Consider the following 21381-nt stretch of genomic DNA (forward strand, 5'->3'; position numbering starts at 1 on the left):
CCCACAACCTCTTCCTCAATGTCCACACCCCCCACCTCAACCTCCGCACCCTCCACCCCATCGCCCCGGGGACGCCGAGGCCCCCTCCCTCGCTGTACTGGGAGGCGGTCGGCCCGGCGAGACCCCCACCCCTGATCCTTCAGTTTCCCCACCCCCTCCTTTCCCTTGCTTCCCCCTTTCAGCTCCCTCCTCCCAGTTTTCCCCCTCCCCTCTCCCAGCCTCTCTCTTCCCCTCTCCCACCTCCTTTTCCCAGTTTCCCCGAGTTTTGTTAAATAAACAGAGTTTCTATTTTTGAACACATGTGTCCTTTATTTTGTACATCAATAAGAAGGGGGGCTAGGGAAGGGTAAGTGGAAGGAGGTGAGGGAGGAATGGGGCACGAGCCCCCGATGGGGAGGACTGGGCTGGCTCTGCGGGCTTCTGGGGGTGGAAGCTCTCCTGCAGCCCCCCGATTGTCCCCTCTCCCCAGATGGCAGCATGCGGCAAGTGCAGCCGGTCTGATGGCCGAGTGGTGTGATGTGCCCAGTGTGGGTACTTCGGGCACTCCAAGCCAGGACTGGTTTGTAAGCGGGGCACCCCTGAGAACTGTCTGTCCGGGGTGGGGGTCGGGACCCTTTAAGCGCAGCCCTCGGCTAGCCTGAGACAGCATCTCCACGCTCTAAGTCCTCCTCTGATGCCCTGCCAGCACTGCTTCCGGCCATCCTTAAGCCCTGTTCAGTCACTCAATGTGGACTTGCTAGTTCGATTAGCAAAACGCTAATTCGAACTAGTTTTTTGTTCTAGATGCGTTAGTTCGAACTAGCTTAGTTCGACTTAACTAATTCGAACTAAGTTAGTTCGAACTAGCGCTGTAGTGTAGACGTACCCTGAGATACCTGAGTCAGTCAATAAAGTAATTTGAGGATCAGGATCGAAGCCTTGAATGTGATCTTGAATTGAATGAAAAGCAATGGGAGAGTGCATTGGGCTGGGGTGTTGTGTTCTCAGCTCCAGGTGCCACTAAGCCATTCCCTTTCCTCAGTTGGACACACCATTTCACATCCTGTGCAGCTGTTAATGGAGGTCTCAGTTTAATAGTGGGTGCTCTCTCAAAATTACAACTTATTTTCATTTCAGAGCATTTCCTAGAGAAGTGGAGAGAGATGTGTTTAGCGGAAATGTCCTTAAATAAAAGAATGTGTATTGGTTTTATCTTTCAGACACGGATATTAAAGAACTAGAGGATGTCTTTGGACTTCATGGGCAAATTGAGCACAAGTTGGACTTCCTTAGAAAGAATGTGCCAAAAGATATGAAGCTTGTGCTGATTGGCCATTCAATTGGTTGCTACATCACCCTTGAAATGATGAAGAGGGCATCAGAACTTCAGGTATGTCAGCCTTGGGCAAGGGAAATCATGATGCTGAGCAGAGCATCCTCCATGCTTAGCATTTGATTAATCGACCAAGATGACAATGGGATTCCACATCCTTTGTGTGGAATAACAGCTAATAACAGCATTTTTCATTCTTGCTAGAGAAAATGCATTCAATCACTTTTTGTGTGTGTCTGACTGCAAAGTGGAGAGATTCAGAATATTAAACTATCTGATTTTTCACTTCAAAGTACCTTCATTGCAATTTACACCTCTGAAAACAAAGTAGGAGGAACTGCTGCCAACTCCAGAAGAGTAGCAATTTCCTGTTTGTGAAATGAGGATATTTATTTATACTGGACTGATCTATTACAAAAGATACCCTGATCATTAATTAACTTGAAATAACCATGAGTAATCCTGTGGCACATTAGAGACTAACAAAAATATAGAGAATCATGAGCTTTCATGAGTAAAACCCACTTCATCAGATGAATGTATCATATGTATTCATCTGAAGTGGGTTTTACCCATGAAAGAAAGCTCATGATCCTTTACATTTTGGTTAGTCTCTAAGGCACCACAGGACTTCTCATTTTTTAAAGTTACAGACTTAACACGGCTACCCCTCTGAGGGTAATTAATTTGAGTAATCTGGTTTGGTAATTAAATAGTAAATGTCATTATTGGCAATTAATAATATTATGTAATATATAATCTGAGGGGAAGATCACATAACATATATACTACTGCATGTGGTAGATAAGGCGGTGTTTTATTAAAAAGGATACTGTTAGCCAGTTTCAGGATCAATGTGTACCTAATTAATTAATATGTTTTGAATAGCCTCTGGTAATGTCTCAAAATGTTTTCATAATTTTTTTAAATTTCCTTGAATATTTTATTAAATATGTGCTATCAGTGCTATGAATTCAAATACAATAAAATAATTGCCTAATAAAATGAGATCGTGATTTAACTTTTAATTGCTACTGTAATCTAAACATTTAAGAATACATAAGGTTTCCATAGAACTTTCATAGCTTCAGAGCGATTAGCAAATATTAAACCTCACAGAATCCTAATAAGACAGAAAAGTAAATATTCTGATTTTGCAGAAAGAGAAACTGAGGCACAACAGTTAACTGACTTGTACAAGGTTAGAAGGATATAGTGATGGCATTAAGATTGAAATTCCAGTGTTGCTTGCTAATAGTCTTATGCTCAGGCAACTAAATATTTGACACCTGTACTTTAGTATTATATGAGAACTCAAAACTGAAATTAGCTAATAACAAAAATGGACATTTTTAAAAGAAAGTGGCATCGTTCAATCTATTCTTATTGTGAGTAATATACTACTGTACATATATATAAATTAAAAAGTATAAATTGAAAAATGGAGATTTAAAAGAAAATTTAATGATACAAAGTGCCTGTAGTAATAGAGTTAAGGTCATTCTTTTAAAATGAAATACAAATGTATTAAAATTCTTGGTTTTGTGGTTCAGACCTTGTTTAGGCAGAGAAGTTTGTATGAGTGAGAGGTGGGAGATCTCATTGTATCTGCCGTCAACCTTTACATCTCAACATTTTCAGTGAACTTTTTTGTGACTAATTTTTTCTAGATAGCAAGTGACTTCAGTCATGTACAATGTCATTCCTTTGAATGTGAGAGCCTAGCATACTGTCAACAGCTAGCAATAAATCATAATAATTAATAAGAAGATTCTTTAGTTCCCCTTCTCCTCCCAAATAGTCCCTTCTTCTTTTATATTAACTCCCTGCTAAGAGGGGAGGGGAATGAAATAAAATATAAGGTGCTCACATATATATTTTCTTTGAGGGCTTGCTCATTTTGATTCCATTCTAGATGTATGCTCGCCAATGTGCATGGCCGACAGAGATTTTGCCTTAGCAGTATCCGTAGGGTTTACTGTGATGCCCTCTTGAATGCTGTGCTCATGTGTTAGTACATTAGATGCCACCAGCCCTACACCTTCTTAGTTCCTCCTTCTTGCCCGTATTTAGTCACAAAGCCTTTCCCTTACCTTTCAGAGGCTAACAGTTTCAACTCTACTGCCTTTGAGCCTTAACAGCAGGGGTGGGGAACCTTGTTTTGATCAGGGGCCGCTGACCCACAGAAAAAATCAATCAGGGGCTGCACACAAGTGAGAAGCAAAGTGAGAAGTCCCTGACTGAGAAGGAAAAAGAGAGAAGGCTCTGGGAGACAGACCCATAGTCTCCTATAGACAACCACCTAACCTCAAGATGATTCTTACCAACCCCCACAGGACATACCACACTAATACCAACCCTGGTACCTTCCCTTGCAACAAACCCCGTTGCCAGCTTTGTCCACATATTCATTCTGCTGATACCATTATTGGACCTAACCAAGTGAGTTATAAGATCAAGAACACATATTCCTGCGCATCCAGAAATATAATCTATGCTATCATGTGCCGAAAGTGTCCGTCTGCTATGTACATTGGACAAACATCTCAGACACTTCGCCAAAGGATTAATGCCCACAAAACAGATATCAGACAAGATCACAAAGAGAAAACAGTTTCTTGCCACTTTAACCAGAAAGGACACTCTCTAAATGACTTAGCCACCTGCATTCTGCTACAAAGACCTTTTACATCTGCACTTGAAAGGGAATCCTCTGAACTGTCATTCATGTTAAAATTCGACACTTGCCAACAAGGACTTAACAAGAATTTGAACTTTCTCACCCATTACCAAGACAGTTTCCCCAATTATCACCTGTAATACCATTAACTCACAAACATCCCACTCTCCCTACCTTTAATATCAGCAATTCACAGACACTTACCTTCCTTCCTCCCCCTTCCCACCCCCCCGCATCTCCCTTCTGTTCTGCAATGTGATTTGTCCTTTTCATATTTGTTCATTTTTTTAATTGTATCCTTTGGTATATATGGTTGTGACTACTTTCTTCCACTATTTGATCTGAGGAAGTGGGTCTGGCCCACGAAAGCTCATCATCTAATAAACCATCTTGTTAGTCTTTAAAGTGCTACATTGTCCTGCATTTTGCTTCAACTACCCCAGACTAACACGGCTACATTTCTATCACTATTCGAGAAGGAAAAAGACACTCCTCACATTCCCTTCTTACACCAGAGCATAGGGAGGCCCAGGCTAGTAGATTGTGTGTGCTGCAGGCCTGTGGGTGGGTGGCAGGGGGACTGGTGTGCCAGCGTGGGCACCTTAATGTGACGGGGGGTGGATCCCTGAGCCTTGGGGGCCCAATTCAGGCAAGCCAGAGGCTGCATCCAGCCCCTGGGCCTGAAGTTCCCTACCCCTGCTTAACAGCCTTGTAAATGCTTATAGTGGTTAGTGTTAAGTAGTTGTTAAATGTAGTTAGAAGTTAGGGCCTCATGTCCTGGTCTCAAGGTTTAACCCTGTTCTGATTGCAACAGGGTCTGTGCCTGTTAGTGGCACCATGGCAGCTGCCACAAGTGCCTGAGGGAGTAAATGTGAAGGACAAGTGTCACAATTCAAACACTTGACCCAGGGCACTGAGAGTGCAGCATCCATCTGAAGGCCCTCATGGAGGCTGCTTTCCACTGTGCTTCCAAGCCTTCCCTGCCGGACTCTTCCCTATGTACCTCTGCCTTGGTGCATAGCACACACCCCAGCACTAGGCTCCACTCCTTACCACTTTCTGGCACCAGTGCCCAAGAAGACGACCAAAAAGCATAGTTCCTCAACACCGGGCAAGAGAAAACATAGGGTATCAGAGAAAGCACCCAGTTTGGGCTGCTCTCCCACAAAACAGACACATGTGTGCTCCCCACTTGGGGCCCCTAGCATCCCAAAGAATCTACCATGAATTCCCAGGAGCGATAGGGGACCCTGACCTGCAGTGGGACTGATGTCTTACCATGGTGTCCCAGCTCTGTTAGCCCTGCATGGGCCACTGGAAGCAGCAGAGTTTCCCTTCGAAGGCAAGACAGCCATCAAGATCACCCCACCCTCCAGGGGCAGTCAAACACCATAGATCCCCAGAATTGAGCCAGTGCTCTCCACCTTTGTACTGCAGATCTCCATATTTACTGCCCATGTCCTCTGTAGCTTGCCCAAGATTGCTGGGCCATGATCACAGTTACTACCCTCTCATTGCAGGTCGCTTGGAGGCACGTGCCAATCCCCAGAATAGTGACGTTAAATTTATCAACTAATTGACTAGTCAATGGATTTTCCATCAGTTAGCCATAATCTGGGGAGCTGCAGCAGGGTTAACTTCTGGTCCTGGGAGCTAATCCTGCTGTGGCTCTGCCTTTTAAATGTATTAAGAGTTGGCAGAATTCGCTGGCTCTTAATTTGTTTAAAAGGCAGAAGCAGAATGGGGGGACCCTGCATGAGTCAGGACAGCCAGGAAGAGCCTGCCGACTTTTAATACATTTAAAAGGCTAAAGTGCAGCAGGGGATACCCAGCACAAGCTGAGACGAAAAAAATGTGGAAGTCTTAGCTCAGTCAAGAAACTCTGATGCAATTGGAATAACAGACACACGGTGGGGTAACTCGCATGACTAGAGCAGTATTCAGGAAGGATAGGTGGGGGAGAAAAAGTGGAGGAGTTGCCCTATATATAATAGAGCACTGTGATTGCTCAGAGTAATGCTTGTTGAGAGTATTTGGGTTAAGATTAGAGGTGAGAGCAACAAAAGTGATGTTGTGGTGGGCCTCTGCTATAGACCACCAGACGAGAAGGATGAGGTAGACGAGGCTCTTTTTTTTTTTCTTCTTTTTTTTTTAAACAGAAGTTTCCAGATTTCTCTCCCCCCCCCCCCTTCCCATTACAGAAAGGATGTGGAGAGGGTCCAGTGATACATGACTTACGAGGAGAGTCTAAAGGAACTGGGCTTATTTGGTCTTCATAAGAGAGAATTGGGGGGGGGGGAATTGATAGCAGCTTTCAACTACCTGAAGGAGGGTTCCCAAGAGGATGGAGCCAGGCTATTACCAATGGTGGCAAATGACAGAACAAGCAGCAGTGGTTTCAAGTTGCACTGTGAGAGATCTATTGGGGATTGATATTTGATTATTAGGGAAAACTAATCCACCAGGAGGGTGGTGAAGCACTGGAAGGGGTTGCCTAGAGAAATGGTGGGATCTCCATCCCTAGATGTTTTTAAGGTCAGGCTTAACAAAGTCTTAACAGGAATGATTTAGTTGGGCTTGGTCCTGCTTTGAGCAGGGGGTTGGACTAGATGACCTCCTGAGATCTTTCAACCCTAATCTCCAGTGATTCTGAGAGGTTGTGAGGCCAGTGGTATCTAATATACCATTGCATGAGTGCAGTACTGGAGAAGGTGCCACAGCTGACCTGTGGATACTGCCAAGGGAAAATTCTCCCAATAGATGTGCATGCGGCCACATGTGCATCTGGAATAAAATGGACGTGAGCAACACATCTTGAAGAACAAGTTATGAAACGGTGGGTAATCATTTTATCCATTCACTTCTTTGTAAAACATTTTCACTGCCATTCAATCTTTCTCCCCTAAAAGAAACACCCTTTTTAAAATGAAACATTAACTTAACCTGATCTATTTCCACAGGCATAATTCATTCTATGATTATAAACACAGTTTTCTGAAGGAACTTGTGTAACTGTTTTTTCTTTTCAAGAAGGGAGTGTTCTAGAAAATATCATGTGCAGTAATTTGTCCAAAAATATCAACTTTTCTTTGGTCTACATATGTCTGATTTTTATTGCTCAAATTGTTTTATCTGGTTTCTATTAACTATGAATTGTTGAGTAATTTTTGTTACACCTGGTCCAGTGGATACTGGCAGCGTGATTTTTGTCAATGTGTTGAAACTTAGGTATCTTTAGGACACTCTGAAACTGTACTATGCAATGTGTGCTTGAAGTTAATATATGACACGCTACATTTAAGATGCATTTAACAATAGAAAAATATTTGTGTAAGCCAGAGTGTTGTGCAACCTTTGTCCTTTTGCCAAAAATAAGTTAACTGTTATGTTTTATAACGTATGAAGTGTGATAATAAGAAACTTGTGTTTCCATCTCCCTTTTTATTTTTACTGGAATATTTGATTCCCACAAGACTTTGAGCACATATGTGTAGTTTAGTAGCTAGATCATTTGGTTTTATTTTTGTATAGTTCTTTTATGATATTCCTTTATTATATAAGTTTTTAGTTTGGCCTTAAATTCATTGCTTTTTAAGAACCTTTCATTGCTCATGTTTTACTGTTCTGATCTGGAGGTTAATGTGTTGTATATATTCTAGCAGTTCACTAGCTTTTTATATCCTTAGTGGCTATTTAGCAGATTTAATTTTTGGTACTTAGTTTAAAACAAGTTTAAAAATATTCTGCCCTTTATGGAAAGTCAGAACAGAAACCTGATAGAATATATTAGCATGCCTGAAAGGGAAGAACTGCAGTCTCAGCAGCATTGTCCTTCTCTTCCACTGGATGGTTGCTTCTCAGAGGTCTCGAGGCTTTAAGCTATGTGAGATGTTTGACATCAGAGCTAGGGATCAGATGGGGGTATTTTTGAGGACCATCTAACACCACAGCAGCATCCTCTTTTGGCAACAATCCTCTTGTCAGTATTCCAAGTGGGAGTTAATTTAGTTTCACTCTGTGTCCTCTGCGAGACTGCTACTGTGCAATATGGGAGACTTGACCCACTGTATCTCAAAAGAGAAGAGTGGCACTGCAGAAGTGGGAATGACTACAAAGGACTGCAGTTTCCCCTTTTCTACAAGGAAAAAAATGCAGGTACACATGGCCTGGTTTAGGGGTATGTATTGAAGAATAGTCAGAGACAACAAATAGACTTTTCTTTTCTATGGATGCACATACAAGTCTAAACTAATCAATACATATTTTTTCATCCTGCTGTGCTCTCTGCTTTAGTGATACACTGTAATGGTGAGTTCCACAGGTTAATTGGGCAGTGGGAAAGAACATAAAAATGTGTTTCCTTTTAGCAGTTTGTTCTGCTGCCTCTTCTTTAAAATATATATAGGATGTCCCAGTATTCTCATAGGGGGAGAGAAAAAATGGGACAAGCTGATTTACCTTCTCTGTGCCAGTCATTCCTTTGTGTTCATAAATTCTAAGGCTGAAAATAACCACTGTAATAATTTATTCTGACTTTCTGCATGACATGGGCAACAGTACTTCTGTTTGAACTAGAGCAAGTGCCTTTTCCCTAAATAAAACAGACCCAGTTCTTTCTTTCTTTCGCTCTCTCTCACTCTCTCTTGCTCTCTCTCGCTCTCATATATGAGTGTGTGTGTGTGTGTGTGTGTGTGTGTGTATATGATGATTGATGAGGATGACCAGAACCGAACACAAGTTTGAGAGACTCATCGATTTATATAATAATCTGGAAAATACTAAAAACATTATCCCATTCCATGTGCAAATTACACCCTGTTTTTTTATCCTGAGTGGTTACAACTCATTTAGAATCCAGCAGTGTGTCTGAGTAGTTTAAATTGTTCCTTCCAGTATGCGTTATGTCACATTAGTCAACACTGAATTCACCACCCTCATGCAGTCCAATGAGCCTGCTTTGTTGGGTCTCTGAAGTTTCTCCAGTCTTGACCAATGTAAATAATTTTGTTGCCGTTCATCACCTTTTTCAGATGATTAATAAATATATCAAAGATGACATGCTGAAAATTGATGAGTTTATGCCCGTTCTTTGTTTTCTGTTTCTTAATTGGTTTCTAGTACATGATTGAACTTTGCTTCTCACACCATTATTAGTTACTTTTCGTAGTCTTAGGAACTTAATAGTCACAAGGTGAAGGATTTTATGTAGGACTTTTTGAAAATCCATATGCATAATTTCAACCAAATCTCGTATGTTCACTATTTATTTATTTATTCATAAATGTGTTCAGAAAAGTTGACTGGATAAGAGAGGCACAATTTTCCTTTACATAAGTCACCCTCGGGTTTTTCCTGATTATATAGTGCTCATGTAAGTATTTTATCATTCCCTTTAATTTATGTAGTAATGAAAGAAGACTTATTAGCCTGCAATTCCAATGTGGTTGTTATCTTTTTTTTTTTTTTAAATTAGAGGGGCTTTATGATCTTTTATTCTTCCAGTTGAGGTTATGACTTTAAGCTCCAGGAATACAGCAATTCTTAAAGTTCTTGAGAGCTTTTGGATTAAAATCAATTTTGGGCAGCCACAACAAGTGCTTTCAAGTAGAATCTTCTATATTCAAAGATTGGCCAGTCCAACTGTCTACAAGACAAAATGCCTGGTGTCACCTACATTCTCTTCAGATCTCTTCTTGATCTTTTCCCCTTCCCACAGCATTCTGAAACACACTGCTTTGGAAGAAGACATCCTTACCCATGAAACTGTTGATGAGACCTCTAGAACCTCCTCAGCTTTTGCCTATCTCTTTAATGTTGGAGGGGAATATATAGAGCCCTGCAAATCCACAGATATCTGCTTTATATCTGTAGATATCCACATCCACAGATGCAGATATCTGCAGGTATCTGTGGCTAATTTTTGAAGATGCGGATGCAGATAAAATATTTTATCTGTGCAGGGCTCTAAGTATAAGGAGTAGCGTAAGGAGGTGATATTATCTCTCTATATATCACTAATGAGAATACAAGACTATTGTGTACTGTTTGAGTGTCCACATTTTTTAAAGGATGTTGAAAAACTTGGAGAGTATGCAGAAAAGAGCCACAAAAATTATTCCAGGGCTGCAGAAAATACCTTCCAATGAGAGAGCTCGTTGTGTTCAATTGAGAGGTGAATCGATATCACTCTGTGTTTGAAAGACAAAAGAACTTCTCCTCTTGGTCTTCAGGAACTACTTGAACCGTCTTCCATTGAAGTCCATGGCAAACTTCCCATTGACTTAAGAGGGAGCAGGATTGGGTCATAAAAGGGATAAATAACAAGTTAGTTAGAATGCCTTTGCCAAGTGATGTATTATGGTACAAAATTCAATCTACTGACCCTGTGAGTTAATTTAGATTCAATTGTGTTGAAAACCTGATTATGAAGTTGGGATGTATTTTCATAATGACAGGAAAGAAGGAAGCCACCACAATATTAAATAAGGGCCTCCTTTGAAAAACAACTTTTTTTAGTATAGAATTACTGGAAATCCAAGAGGGACTATGGGATCAAAAGAAGAAAATGTATTAACAATACATGAATTGCTAGAACTATCCTTACGTGAGCATCTGATTTACAAAATAATGAGAGGATGTTATCCGCAACATGGAAGGATAGGTGGAAACAGTGTAAGGGTATGAGGTTTTTATTTTTCTGAAAAGATTATGACCTGTGAACGTAAGCCAACAGGCATGGAGTGCCCTCATTATAGAAAACACTTTTTGAAAGGAAATTTTAGCTTAGCTAGCGTAAGAGTTCTTTGAATGAATCATGTCGTTTGAGAAGCAGAAGATAGATGAAAACCTGCGAAAGAAGCAAAGAGGGCTCGTGACTGAGAGGTTTTGTTCCAACTTTTAAGATTTCTACTATATACAGAAGGTTTGTAGTCACTGTATAGAGTTTAATTTAGTTATGGTGAACATCCCCTACAGTAGTCAGTTGTAATGATCACTTGCAGGAAACTTAGACTGCATTGGCAGGTTTGTTTTTGATTGATGGTCATAAAACTTCTATTGCACTCAGAACACATTTATCTCTGCCCTATTTTCTGCCTTTTGAACAGGGTCTCTACTAATAGTAGGGCCATCTTGGATACTCTGGAGGCTGTAAAGAAAATGCTTGGAGTATACCAAAGAGTCCTGGGTAAGCACATCCCTAAAAGGAAGCATCTCTTATGCTGGAAAACATGACGGCTGAGCTGTATAGATCTGTGTGTGGTGTGCTAGAGTTCTGGCACGGCAGAAATAGTTTAATAGAATTGCTTGTCTTACTCAGACTTACTATATTTGATTAATCCCTAAATGAGAAGTGATATTGTCCTGCCTATGGACCATAACTGACAGGTGAGAAAAAAAAACTTAGCCATTGGTGCTCAGATACCATAGTGAAAGGCATGGTATAGGGTGAATAGATAAGGAGATTGTAGTTTTGTATTAATTTTATGTCACTGGAACGTTTAAAAAAAAATCAGGGAAATGAACGGAGAGGGGTGTGAGTGCAAGAAGTATCAAACGAAAAGGAAAAACACAAAATAATGAATATTTTAATACAAACCCCGTGACAGCAGGCACTAAATCATTACATGGATCAAAGTAGAAATAATATATAACAAGAGAAGATTGTATAACATAGCAATTAGAATTGCAATTGGAAAAACCATAACAAACATTATGTAAAGCTAAACATAGGAAAGGAGCATTTTTTAAATCCTTCATTCCATCATACCTAATCAATTCAACATTGTTTAAACCATTAATGTTTGGCTGGTTATATTTATACCCTGTCCATTATCATACGCCAATAAGGGTACGTCTACAGTGCAGCACTATTTCGAAATAACTAGTGCTATTTCAAAATAACTTAGTCTGCATCTACACAGCAGGCAGTTATTTTGAAAGTGTCAAAATACTGTAAAGCTGGAGGTCGTCCTACTCCGAGTCCTGTAACCCTTATTGTACAAGGAATAAGGGAAGTCAGAGGAAGAGTGCTCTATTTTGAAATAAGTGCTGTGTAGACACTCCCAATTTCAAAATAAGCTATTTCGCAATAAGCTACACAATTGATGTAGCTCTGTTTGCGTAGCTTATTTCAAGTTAACCCTGCTGTGTAGACACACCCCAAGAGAATGAATGAGGGAAAAGAGGAAGGTTACAGAAACTAACACAGTTTCGCCCAGATTCAAAAAAGCAGTTAAAACCAGAACTTAAACACATGCTTAAGTACTTTTCTGACTCTTTCTGAATTCTGTTACTTTTCAGCATTATCTGTTATCAAGTGTGTGTAAAATGACAAAACTTTGAGAATCCTTGGAAGTGTGGGGTATGTGGCCTGAGCCTTTAATTAAACTAAAATTTAGTGCAGTAGGTCACTGTCACATATGCAGATACTGCTAAACCTGTTTTGCAACAATGACAAATGTATGAGGAATATATTCTCTCACAGAATTCAGCTTATTTTCCTCTAAACAGCAGAATAGCTCTGCTGAGAGGGACAGACATTCAACCAACCTGTGACACTAGAGCACTCCTGCATCTACCTTGAAAAAGCATGAGCTAATGTTAGATGATTTATTAAATCTACTCATAACAAAAAAATGTTAATATCCTTGAAACATCTAGAAAGTAAAAGCATCTGCAAAGGCTTGAGGTGGAATTTGGACAAAAATTATGGAAGATGAGGAAAAACAGCCTTCATACAAAAATCCAGGGCAAAAGGCTACTCCATTTAGGGAAAAAAACAGAAAACAAGAACAAGTTATAGGGAGCTCACAACCAGAAAAGACTTCTTACGGAGAGAGAGAGCGAGAGCCTGCTGACCAAGATGGATAAATTTATGAGAGCTTTCAAATCTCAATTAAAATTTCTCAAGAACTAAGAGACCTTTATTAGTGAGAGGCAAATAGTAATATGATATGGATGAAATTATCAGTGGACTCAACAGACTCCTACAGCCAGACACTTTCAATAGTACTATATTGCGGATCCTGTGACCTTAAAGGCCTCAATCCTATCCTATTCTCTTGAACTAAAAAAATGTGTCAAGGAATTTCTCGTATTTCACCATCAGCAGTCATGCAGGACTGGTTATGTAAGCATCAGTGAAAAGAGATTCTCTCTCTGGGTGAATATGCGTAGTCTGATCTCATCCAAATTACTACATTCTCTATACAGAACTCTCCATGAAAAGACTCCCCCTTACAAAGAAGTGAAAAATTGCAGTCAGATGACAGAAGAATGTGAAGTCAGTGACCTTCTTTGAGTACATGAAATAATTTCAGAAGACTCCAAGTGTTGTAAGAGGTACACAGAGGTGTTTAGAAGAGAAACTAATACATACTAATACTATGCATTACTAAGGTAATATACCTAAGGATGGAGTCAGAAAGCCAAATCTATTGCTAGTGTTTTTATTAGTGATAGATGTGGCTCCAACTCCTTAGACCCTGCTGACTAAGAATTACATAGAGAGCTGAAATTTGTGTCCTTAAAACCAAAATAACGTGATCCATTGTCCGTCAGGAAATTAAGCCTGTTGAGAACAGTTCCCACCTGTTTTCTGTGGAGGGGTAAGAACACTGAATAGTAGCCCACTGGTCCTGAGTGCTGTGAAATTCTTACTCTGGGTGGGAAGAGAAGACTGTTCAGATACATAGTGCATCAGTCACTAAACAAGAGTTCACATAATATATAACACACAAACTGTGGCCAACTGTATTTAACTGTCTATTACTTCAGTTATGCATACTTGGTATATTAACTGATTTATTCTAAAATGTAACAGGAGGATGTTTGCTTTAAAATTTCTAAAGAAGTTTAACCAGTGCTGTTGCTAAAGATTTGCATTTCCACTGTGGCAAACAGTAACTTGGAGAGTTTTAAAGACACAAGTCTCCTTTCTATTTGACATTTAAATACTAACTTGGGGCTTGTTTTTAGAAAGTGGTGCTCTGCCAGGGCAAAGAGAACTACTTTGCACGTCCACATGTTTCCGGAGGCAGGAATACAGATTTTGGCCTGGTATAACCCAGACTTGTCATATCAACTGCCAGGCTTCCTGCCTTGAGCTGCTTCTAGAGGGCTGGAGTTCCCTTGAGTCTTTGGATTTTCTAGTTTTCCCCACCCCTCTCTCTGTTAGGTGCCTAGTCCAAGATGCAGGATGGTGCCTATCTCTGTTAGCCAGAGTCCCTTTTTGGAGTAAGGTACCCATTAGGAATGTAAAATCCCACTTAATTTATTAATCAGTTAAGCATTATGTTGAACCAGTTAATTGACTGAATGGGGCAGGGGAGCTGCTCCGGCTGTGCTGGAGTGCCCCTGCTTATGGCACAGTGGGCTGGGCTTGCTGTGGACAGGGGCTGGAGCACCCGCCTGTGGCGTAGCAAGGGACTGTTCCAGCTCCTACTGCTTAACCATAACCAGTAAGCATCATAGGTAACGATTATGCTTACTGGTTAACCATTCACATCCTTAATGCCGCTGTCACTTTTTTCTAAGGAGGAGGACCATCTTTCTCTGATCTTTAACCCCAGTGTTGAGAGTATTCACCTGTGCTGTGGGAGTCATTTGGGATAGCAAAGAGAGATCACAAGCATGAGCGTGATTCTGTAGCCTGATGATTGGAGCATGCACCAATGATGTGGGAGACCCAGGATTTAGTTTATCTGATTCAGTGATTCATTGTTTATTCACACTGGAATAGGTTCAACAAGATTAGACTCAGAGAGCATTGTCACAGAATATCCCATGGTTCAGAGGTTAGGGCACTCACTTGAGAGGTGGCTGATCCCAGTTCAGATTCCTTCTCTCAGGCTATGGCTACACTGCCATTTTTTTCAGAAAATACGCAAATTGCGCTCATATTTGCATGTCTTCCGATTCTTTTTGCAGACGACATTTTTCTGATATTTGGCCCCATGTAGACTGCCAAGCTGGAATTCATATGCAAATTTGACATAGACAAAAGAGATTTAAACAGAAACATCGAATGGCTCTCACATTACAGTAGGTAATTTCCCCTTCACTTACTCTCGCCTTCTCAACACTATTGGAAGTTAGCCACATCAACTCTGATTGAATTAGCACTGATGTCACACTCCCATCTCTGTATCGTTTTTTTCTTTTCAAGCATCTGAAGAAATGAGTTGTATCTCTCAAAAGCTTATGCTTTAATAAATGTTAGTCTTTAAAGGGCAACCAGACTCATTGTTTCTTCTATAATCGCAGGGCAAAGGAGGAGTGAGTGGGTTACAGATTGTTGTAATGAGCCATAAATTCGTCTTCAGTCCATGATTTTTAGAGAATGCCTACACTACAGAGTAATGCAAGTTACAATAGTCAAAAACTGGTGTAATTACATCACTTGTGTATGTTCACACAATGCTCCTTCTGTTGGCAAAGTGTGCCCACAGTTGGTGCTGTAGCATTGACACAGAGAACAGTACATTGTGGGTAGCTATCTCACTGTGCTACTCACTGCCTTCAGCTGGGAGTTGTGGGAAGGCAGAAGTGATAACAGTGCATTATGGGTGTGGGTTCCATAATGCATTTTCCTATCCCATCATTCCATGAGCTTCCACCTTTATTATGCACCATTTTTAACAGCCTCTGTTTGCTGTGCACCCACTGTGTGTTCTTCCTGGAGAGCATGATTAGGAACTTGAGCATCTCTGCTCCATTACTTTTATCATCTGTCCCTGGCCCTTTACAGTGCGCTCTGTGCTTGCCTTTCCATCCGCCTGTTGGTTTTAAATTTTTCTGATCTTCTCTCTCCCCTCCCTGCATTCACTTTTTTCCAGCCCCAGAGGATTGCAGCACCTATCGGAACATATCCTCCTTGCTCTGACTTGGTCACTTCTGTATCGGGGGAGGTGCTCTGCTATTGTGGGAGTTCCCCCGAAGGCCACGTCTGCAGAAGCACATAAACCAATAAAGAGAAACATGACTTACTTCATGCACAGCATTGACTCATTATAGTAAAATATACTTCTTTTTACATATGAGTCTCTTTCTCAGGGAATACCCCAAACAGGATGAATTTGGCTCTGGGGGCAGGGCTGGACACTCAAGATGGGGCAAAGGGTCCAGGTTATTTGTTAAAGGATCACTGTTGGCGACTAGGTAAATTCTGCCACCATTTTCCACAGGCAGGAGTCATTGAAGCTGATATTTCACTACTGAGGGTATGCAAGGGAGTGTCTCCTGCATGCATTGCAGCTTGAGACCAGGTCCCTATGCTTCCCGCTTCTGTGCTACTTGGGTCCCTGCACAAGTGATTGCCAATTGTCACAGCAACATTTGCTGCTGTGGAGGAAGGAACAAATCAGCTCTGCCAAGGAACCTTTGGCAGAGGATTGATGAGAACCTTCAGGAAAGTTTCCTAGAGTTCTCTTGGGAGGATTGCTATGACATCTCATTGTGTATTAACAGTGTTCCCCTGCACTGCTTAGCTACCCGAGGGAATGCGAAGCACATACAAACTTAGCTAGTCATGTACATTTTTATCCATTCACCCACTTCTAGGATATACAAAGCTAAGGACAGCTCAGGTTAAGTGATCAGTTTGGAGTTGATGCTGCTTGATTATACAAGGTAGAGCTGTCCTTAGCTTTGTATATCCTAGAAGTGGGTGCATCATGCCAGAGACAGACTACTGGGATTGGATAGACCGTTCTAGGAAAAATGGGGTCCTGACTCATTGTGCCACCGGACGACCCTGCTGGGTGCTCCACATTATCCTCCAGCTCAACCTCCTTCTCTATGACTTCATCCTCAGGGTTGAGTCCATTGTCTACCATCTACAGTCCCACAGAAGTATCCTTGGGACTCTTGGTGATGGAGATGGGGTTACCATTGAGGATAGCATCCAGCTTCTTATAGAACCAGACGGCCTTCAGTGCAGCACCAGAGTGATGTTTTCACTCCCTTGCCTTCTGATACACCTGCCTCCTTTCCTGTATCTTTGGACAGCATTGACATATGTCGGATAAGTAGCCCTTATCCAACATGCCACAAGAAATCTGACCACAAGAAATATTGACATTCCAATAGCTGGAGTGGAGCTGGGACTGCACAGTCTCTCCTTCTCACAGCACCAGCAGATCCAATGGCTCAGGTGCATTGCTAATGAGGGAGTGTTTACTGCGTGCAGCTGCCATGGTCAGAAGGGAAGATGCGATGCGAGTTCTCCACTCCAAGCAAGCAGGAAGTGGAATTTCAGAAATTCCTGGTCTTTTAAAGTAGGAGGCTGTATCATCTTGGTGCAAAGCAGCAAAGTTTGATCTGCTGACTCGAGCCGTCAGGATGGGCATTGTGGGACACCTGGAGGTCATTTATTGGTTATGGAAGTGACATAAGCAATCTCGGAGTCTACACTGACATGTTATCAACATAAATTTGCTGCACAAAACTCTACACCTCTCGGGGGGGGGGGAGTTGGTAAAGCAGGAGCGTTTTGTCGGCAGAAGGAGCATTGCAGTGCTCCTCCACTATTTTATCTGCGAACCCGTGTGATGTAGATAAGGCCTCGCTGTCTAGCAGTTATGAATTTAAGCTCTTTAGGCTTATTGTTTGAAAGTATTGTGCAGGTTTCCCTTGAGGATGATGACTGGTCTGCCAGAGTAAGTGCTTTGTGACATGTGTTCACCCACAGGTGACAGAGTGTTTTTGTCTTATCATTTTCCTTTGTGGATTTATTTCAGAGCACAGAGATTGTCTGGTTTAATCTACATAGTTGTTATTGGAACATGGTAACACCATTCATTGTGATAGGTGTGTATGACCCATGGATCTTAAAAGGGGGAAAAGTTTATTATTGCAGCAGTGAAGATATGTTTACAGGTTTTGTATCAGGCAGTGTCAGGTGCCACTTCTGTTTTTACTCCTAAAATAAGAAAAAATAAATTAAACTAAAAAAAACGCATTTACCTTCAAAAAATGTAAAACCCACATTGGGCTTTACCACAGAAATTACAATATAACTCCAATCAACTCCCTTTGATTTCATATTATTTAATTTTTAGTATCCACTGGTTTGCTAGGTAGTTAACTGTAAGTCCTTTCAGTTAGGGTTCCAGTTGTGCTCTCATATGAAAACAGAATGTCAATGCACAGTGTATTTCTTCCTATGTTATCTTCTCTTAATTCCTGCCTGGTAGCAGGAAATTAGCAGCCTCTGTTGAGTGAGTGTATTTTTTTTCTCTTTAAGTGTACTATTACTTTGTTTTGCTTTGTTTCAAATGACAATTCCTATTGTTCTGACACAAGTCTAGTTAATGCTGACATTTTGCAAAACATTAGTGTTTTCCCTTAATATGGATTATAGCCTGAAATATTCTTTTAAGTGGAAATCCAGAAACCACAAATATATTTAATGAACTTGTTAACTTTGGAATAATGTGTGAAATTTCAATTAATGTTAATGAAAATATGCTTTTAATAAGTCATCACATTTCCAGTCACTGGAAAATTTCTAAGCACACTCCATTTAATTTCAACTTCTGCAGTGAAGCCTCACCCTTTATAGAAGTGGAATGCACTGAATCTTAATTGTTCTTGAAAGCATTAGCATGAATGTCTTCTCCTTTAATAAATTTAAAAAGCTTCTGGTGACTAGTCAAAGTATGTATTTTCCTGAAAAAGAAAGTATAAAATTAAGGTTTTGATAAATCTTAGAAGTTAAACAGTGGATTTTTAAATTGGATTTTTTTAGCGCTCAGACCTTTTAATGGGTTATTTTTGCTTTCTTAGCTTGGACAGCAAAAAGTGAATTCAGCACAAAAACTTCCACAGTGGCCGACTGTGATTTAAATTCAAGGAGTAAATTCACATGTACTGTTATAACCTACGCTGTACCTTTCTGTTTAACCAGATCATTGAAGGCTTGAGTAATCTGCAAACTTGGTTAAGGAACAATCTTAATTCCTCCCCCCACCATGCACACAATGCTTGCAGTCCTGGGAAAGTCGATGGATGGGTGGAAAAAGCAACTTACAGAGCTCTGCAGTATATCCTCTCCTTTTTCTTCCAGGTGCTGGCACAGTTTAGGGTGTAAACTTTGTCTTAGGCCCCCGTCCATGCTCTTGTTTTCTTTCTCGAACAAACTGCTTAGAAAGCAGAAAATAGCACAAAGTTCTGGGCTTTATCCCCTCCCCTCCTTAATTCTTTGTGCACACTTAATGTCTCTCTCTATCATTTGAGCATATCACAGTTTTCACTAGTCAGGACTTGTTTTGCCCTTTGACTGGAAAATAAAACCCCACATGAGTTAACCTTAAAAATATCTTAATGTACTAAGGTCATTCTTTGGTAAGATCTCAGTTCATTTTTCCCATAAGTTTGCTAAATTTATGGCTGAAGGAAACTACAGGTTGAACTTCTCTAGTCCGGTGTGATTTTAGTTAGCTGGATGTCCACTTATCATGGGTGTGATAACGTTTCCTTCGGTCTCATAATTTCTGGTTCAGCACTAGTCAGGTCCTGAGGGTCTGAGCTTCAGGCATTGCTGAGCACTTGCTGTCTGAAAATCAAGCTCCTTTATCAGGTGTATCAGGTTGGCATCTGAAAACTGAGGCATCAGAATCACTGTTTGTTTATGAAAAATCTCAGCCTATATTTCTTAGTTGCACCAGGAGATTCAATGTATAGGGCTGTGGTCTCCAAACATTTTACATAGCTCAGAGGCAAACACACAACGTACCCCCATTCATGCCTTCTGCTTCCTTGGTTCCTCCCACAAGCCATGGTCAGAAGTGGGGCCATAGTTGAGACTGAGACTTGGGCTGGAGCCATGGTTCTTCCAGAGGCCAGGGCTATGGGTAGATGCATCTCTGAGTCTGGAAGCAGAACCATAGCTGAGGGCCATGGTTTTGGCCAGAGGCAGAGCTGGAGCAGAACCTGGGGCAGAGTAGGGCTGTGACACACTCCATGCCCACCCCTCATAGGGGCTGGCCTAGGCCCCACTCCGCTCCACTGAATATTCCTCCATGTTCCACAATTTGGGGACCGCTGTTATAGGGCCAGATTCTCCATTGTCCCTAATCTTTTGTGTATTCACTTACATCAGTATAAAGTAAATGCATTGCCATTGTGATTTACAGTTTCTGCGCTACACCTGCTATTAAGGCAACAGAGAATCTGACCCTTAATGTGGTGCCATCTCTCCATTGTGAGCATTAAAGACATGCAGTAGGTTCATCCCAAATAATAAGTCTACCAGTGTTTGCATTGCAAGAATGGAATTTATCAGTGCATATACCTTATGGGTGCCTTGCAGTCACAATGCAGTGATCTCGTGGGAGTGCTACACTCTCCCACCCCACATTTTCAAAATGAAAATGGAAAGAATGTCTCCTGGAAAGTGGCAGCTGCTTTTTGACATTCATATAATGGGAGAAGTGAAAGCTTTATGGTGTGTAACTGTGACACTGCATTCCAACATAAGCTTCTCCCTGTCCATCTTCCAACCAATAAGGCAATCTTCCTCCCTCTTCATTCTCTCCCCTCCTAAACTTCTGCTGTTTATATGTCTTAATCATAACAGCAACAAATCCTTCCCTGCCGGCATTATCGTACCGTTACAAATTTTGGCTGTCGCTTTTGGCACTTTCCTTAGAGTCAAGATGATATTGCCCGCTTTGATGAGACTTAATTCTGAGTGTAAAATACTGCTCTGTCAGTGAATATTTTCTACATTAAACTTTTCAGTCCAACAATAAGATACAGATTTTTGGGAGAACAGTTTTCTCACTATTACCAAAACCCATAAAAAGCTTTACTAAAATGTTTTTAGGCGAGTCTTCACAGTTACGCAAATATTTATAGTACGGAATAATTTGCATTTCAATCCTGCAAGACTGGTAAATGTAACATACAGTCTGAGTTTAATATTTTTAAAATACATGGTTTAATAATTCACAAATAGTTCTGTATATAGTGTTAGCCCATAAAATATTAACCAATGGACATATATTTTGTATTGTCTATAATTTACATTCAGGCTAGAACTCAGAATTGCATAGTGCAATTCCAGATTCCATACTGCAAAATTCTTATAATGAGTATTTGCTTTTGGGGAAACACATCAACCAATTTCAAAATTTAGATTAGCCTTTTTTCCCGTTAATTAAATTTCCCACATAGAATATTCTAAGTCATATGCTTTCCCTCCAAATTGACAACAAATCAGATCAAAGTCTATGGAGACCATTCATTTGAGTTAAATTTCTCATGTGCATAAAAAGATTTTCACTCTGTCAGCACAATTTCCTACTTTCATGTGATTGTAATTGGGATACAAGTTCATTCCCTTGGGCTAGAATCCAGCCCTGATTCATCATGATCAATATCTTTG

General features: G+C 40.8%; 1 protein-coding gene across 5 annotated transcripts in view; it reads left to right on the forward strand.

Annotated features, from left to right (window-relative positions):
* The window catches only part of LDAH (lipid droplet associated hydrolase), a 213828-nt gene that overhangs the window by 91885 nt on the left and 100562 nt on the right, over positions 1 to 21381 (forward strand). For all 5 annotated transcript variants that reach the window (XM_006131859.5, XM_006131858.5, XM_075923427.2 and 2 more), the window contains one exon: positions 1200 to 1369. In XM_006131859.5, the coding sequence (XP_006131921.2) occupies positions 1200 to 1369 (170 nt within the window). The remainder of the gene's footprint in view (positions 1 to 1199; positions 1370 to 21381) is intronic.

The sequence above is a fragment of the Pelodiscus sinensis genome, chromosome 3, assembly GCF_052426305.1.
Source record: "Pelodiscus sinensis isolate ZL-2025 chromosome 3, ASM5242630v1, whole genome shotgun sequence".
NCBI lineage: Eukaryota > Metazoa > Chordata > Testudines > Trionychidae > Pelodiscus > Pelodiscus sinensis.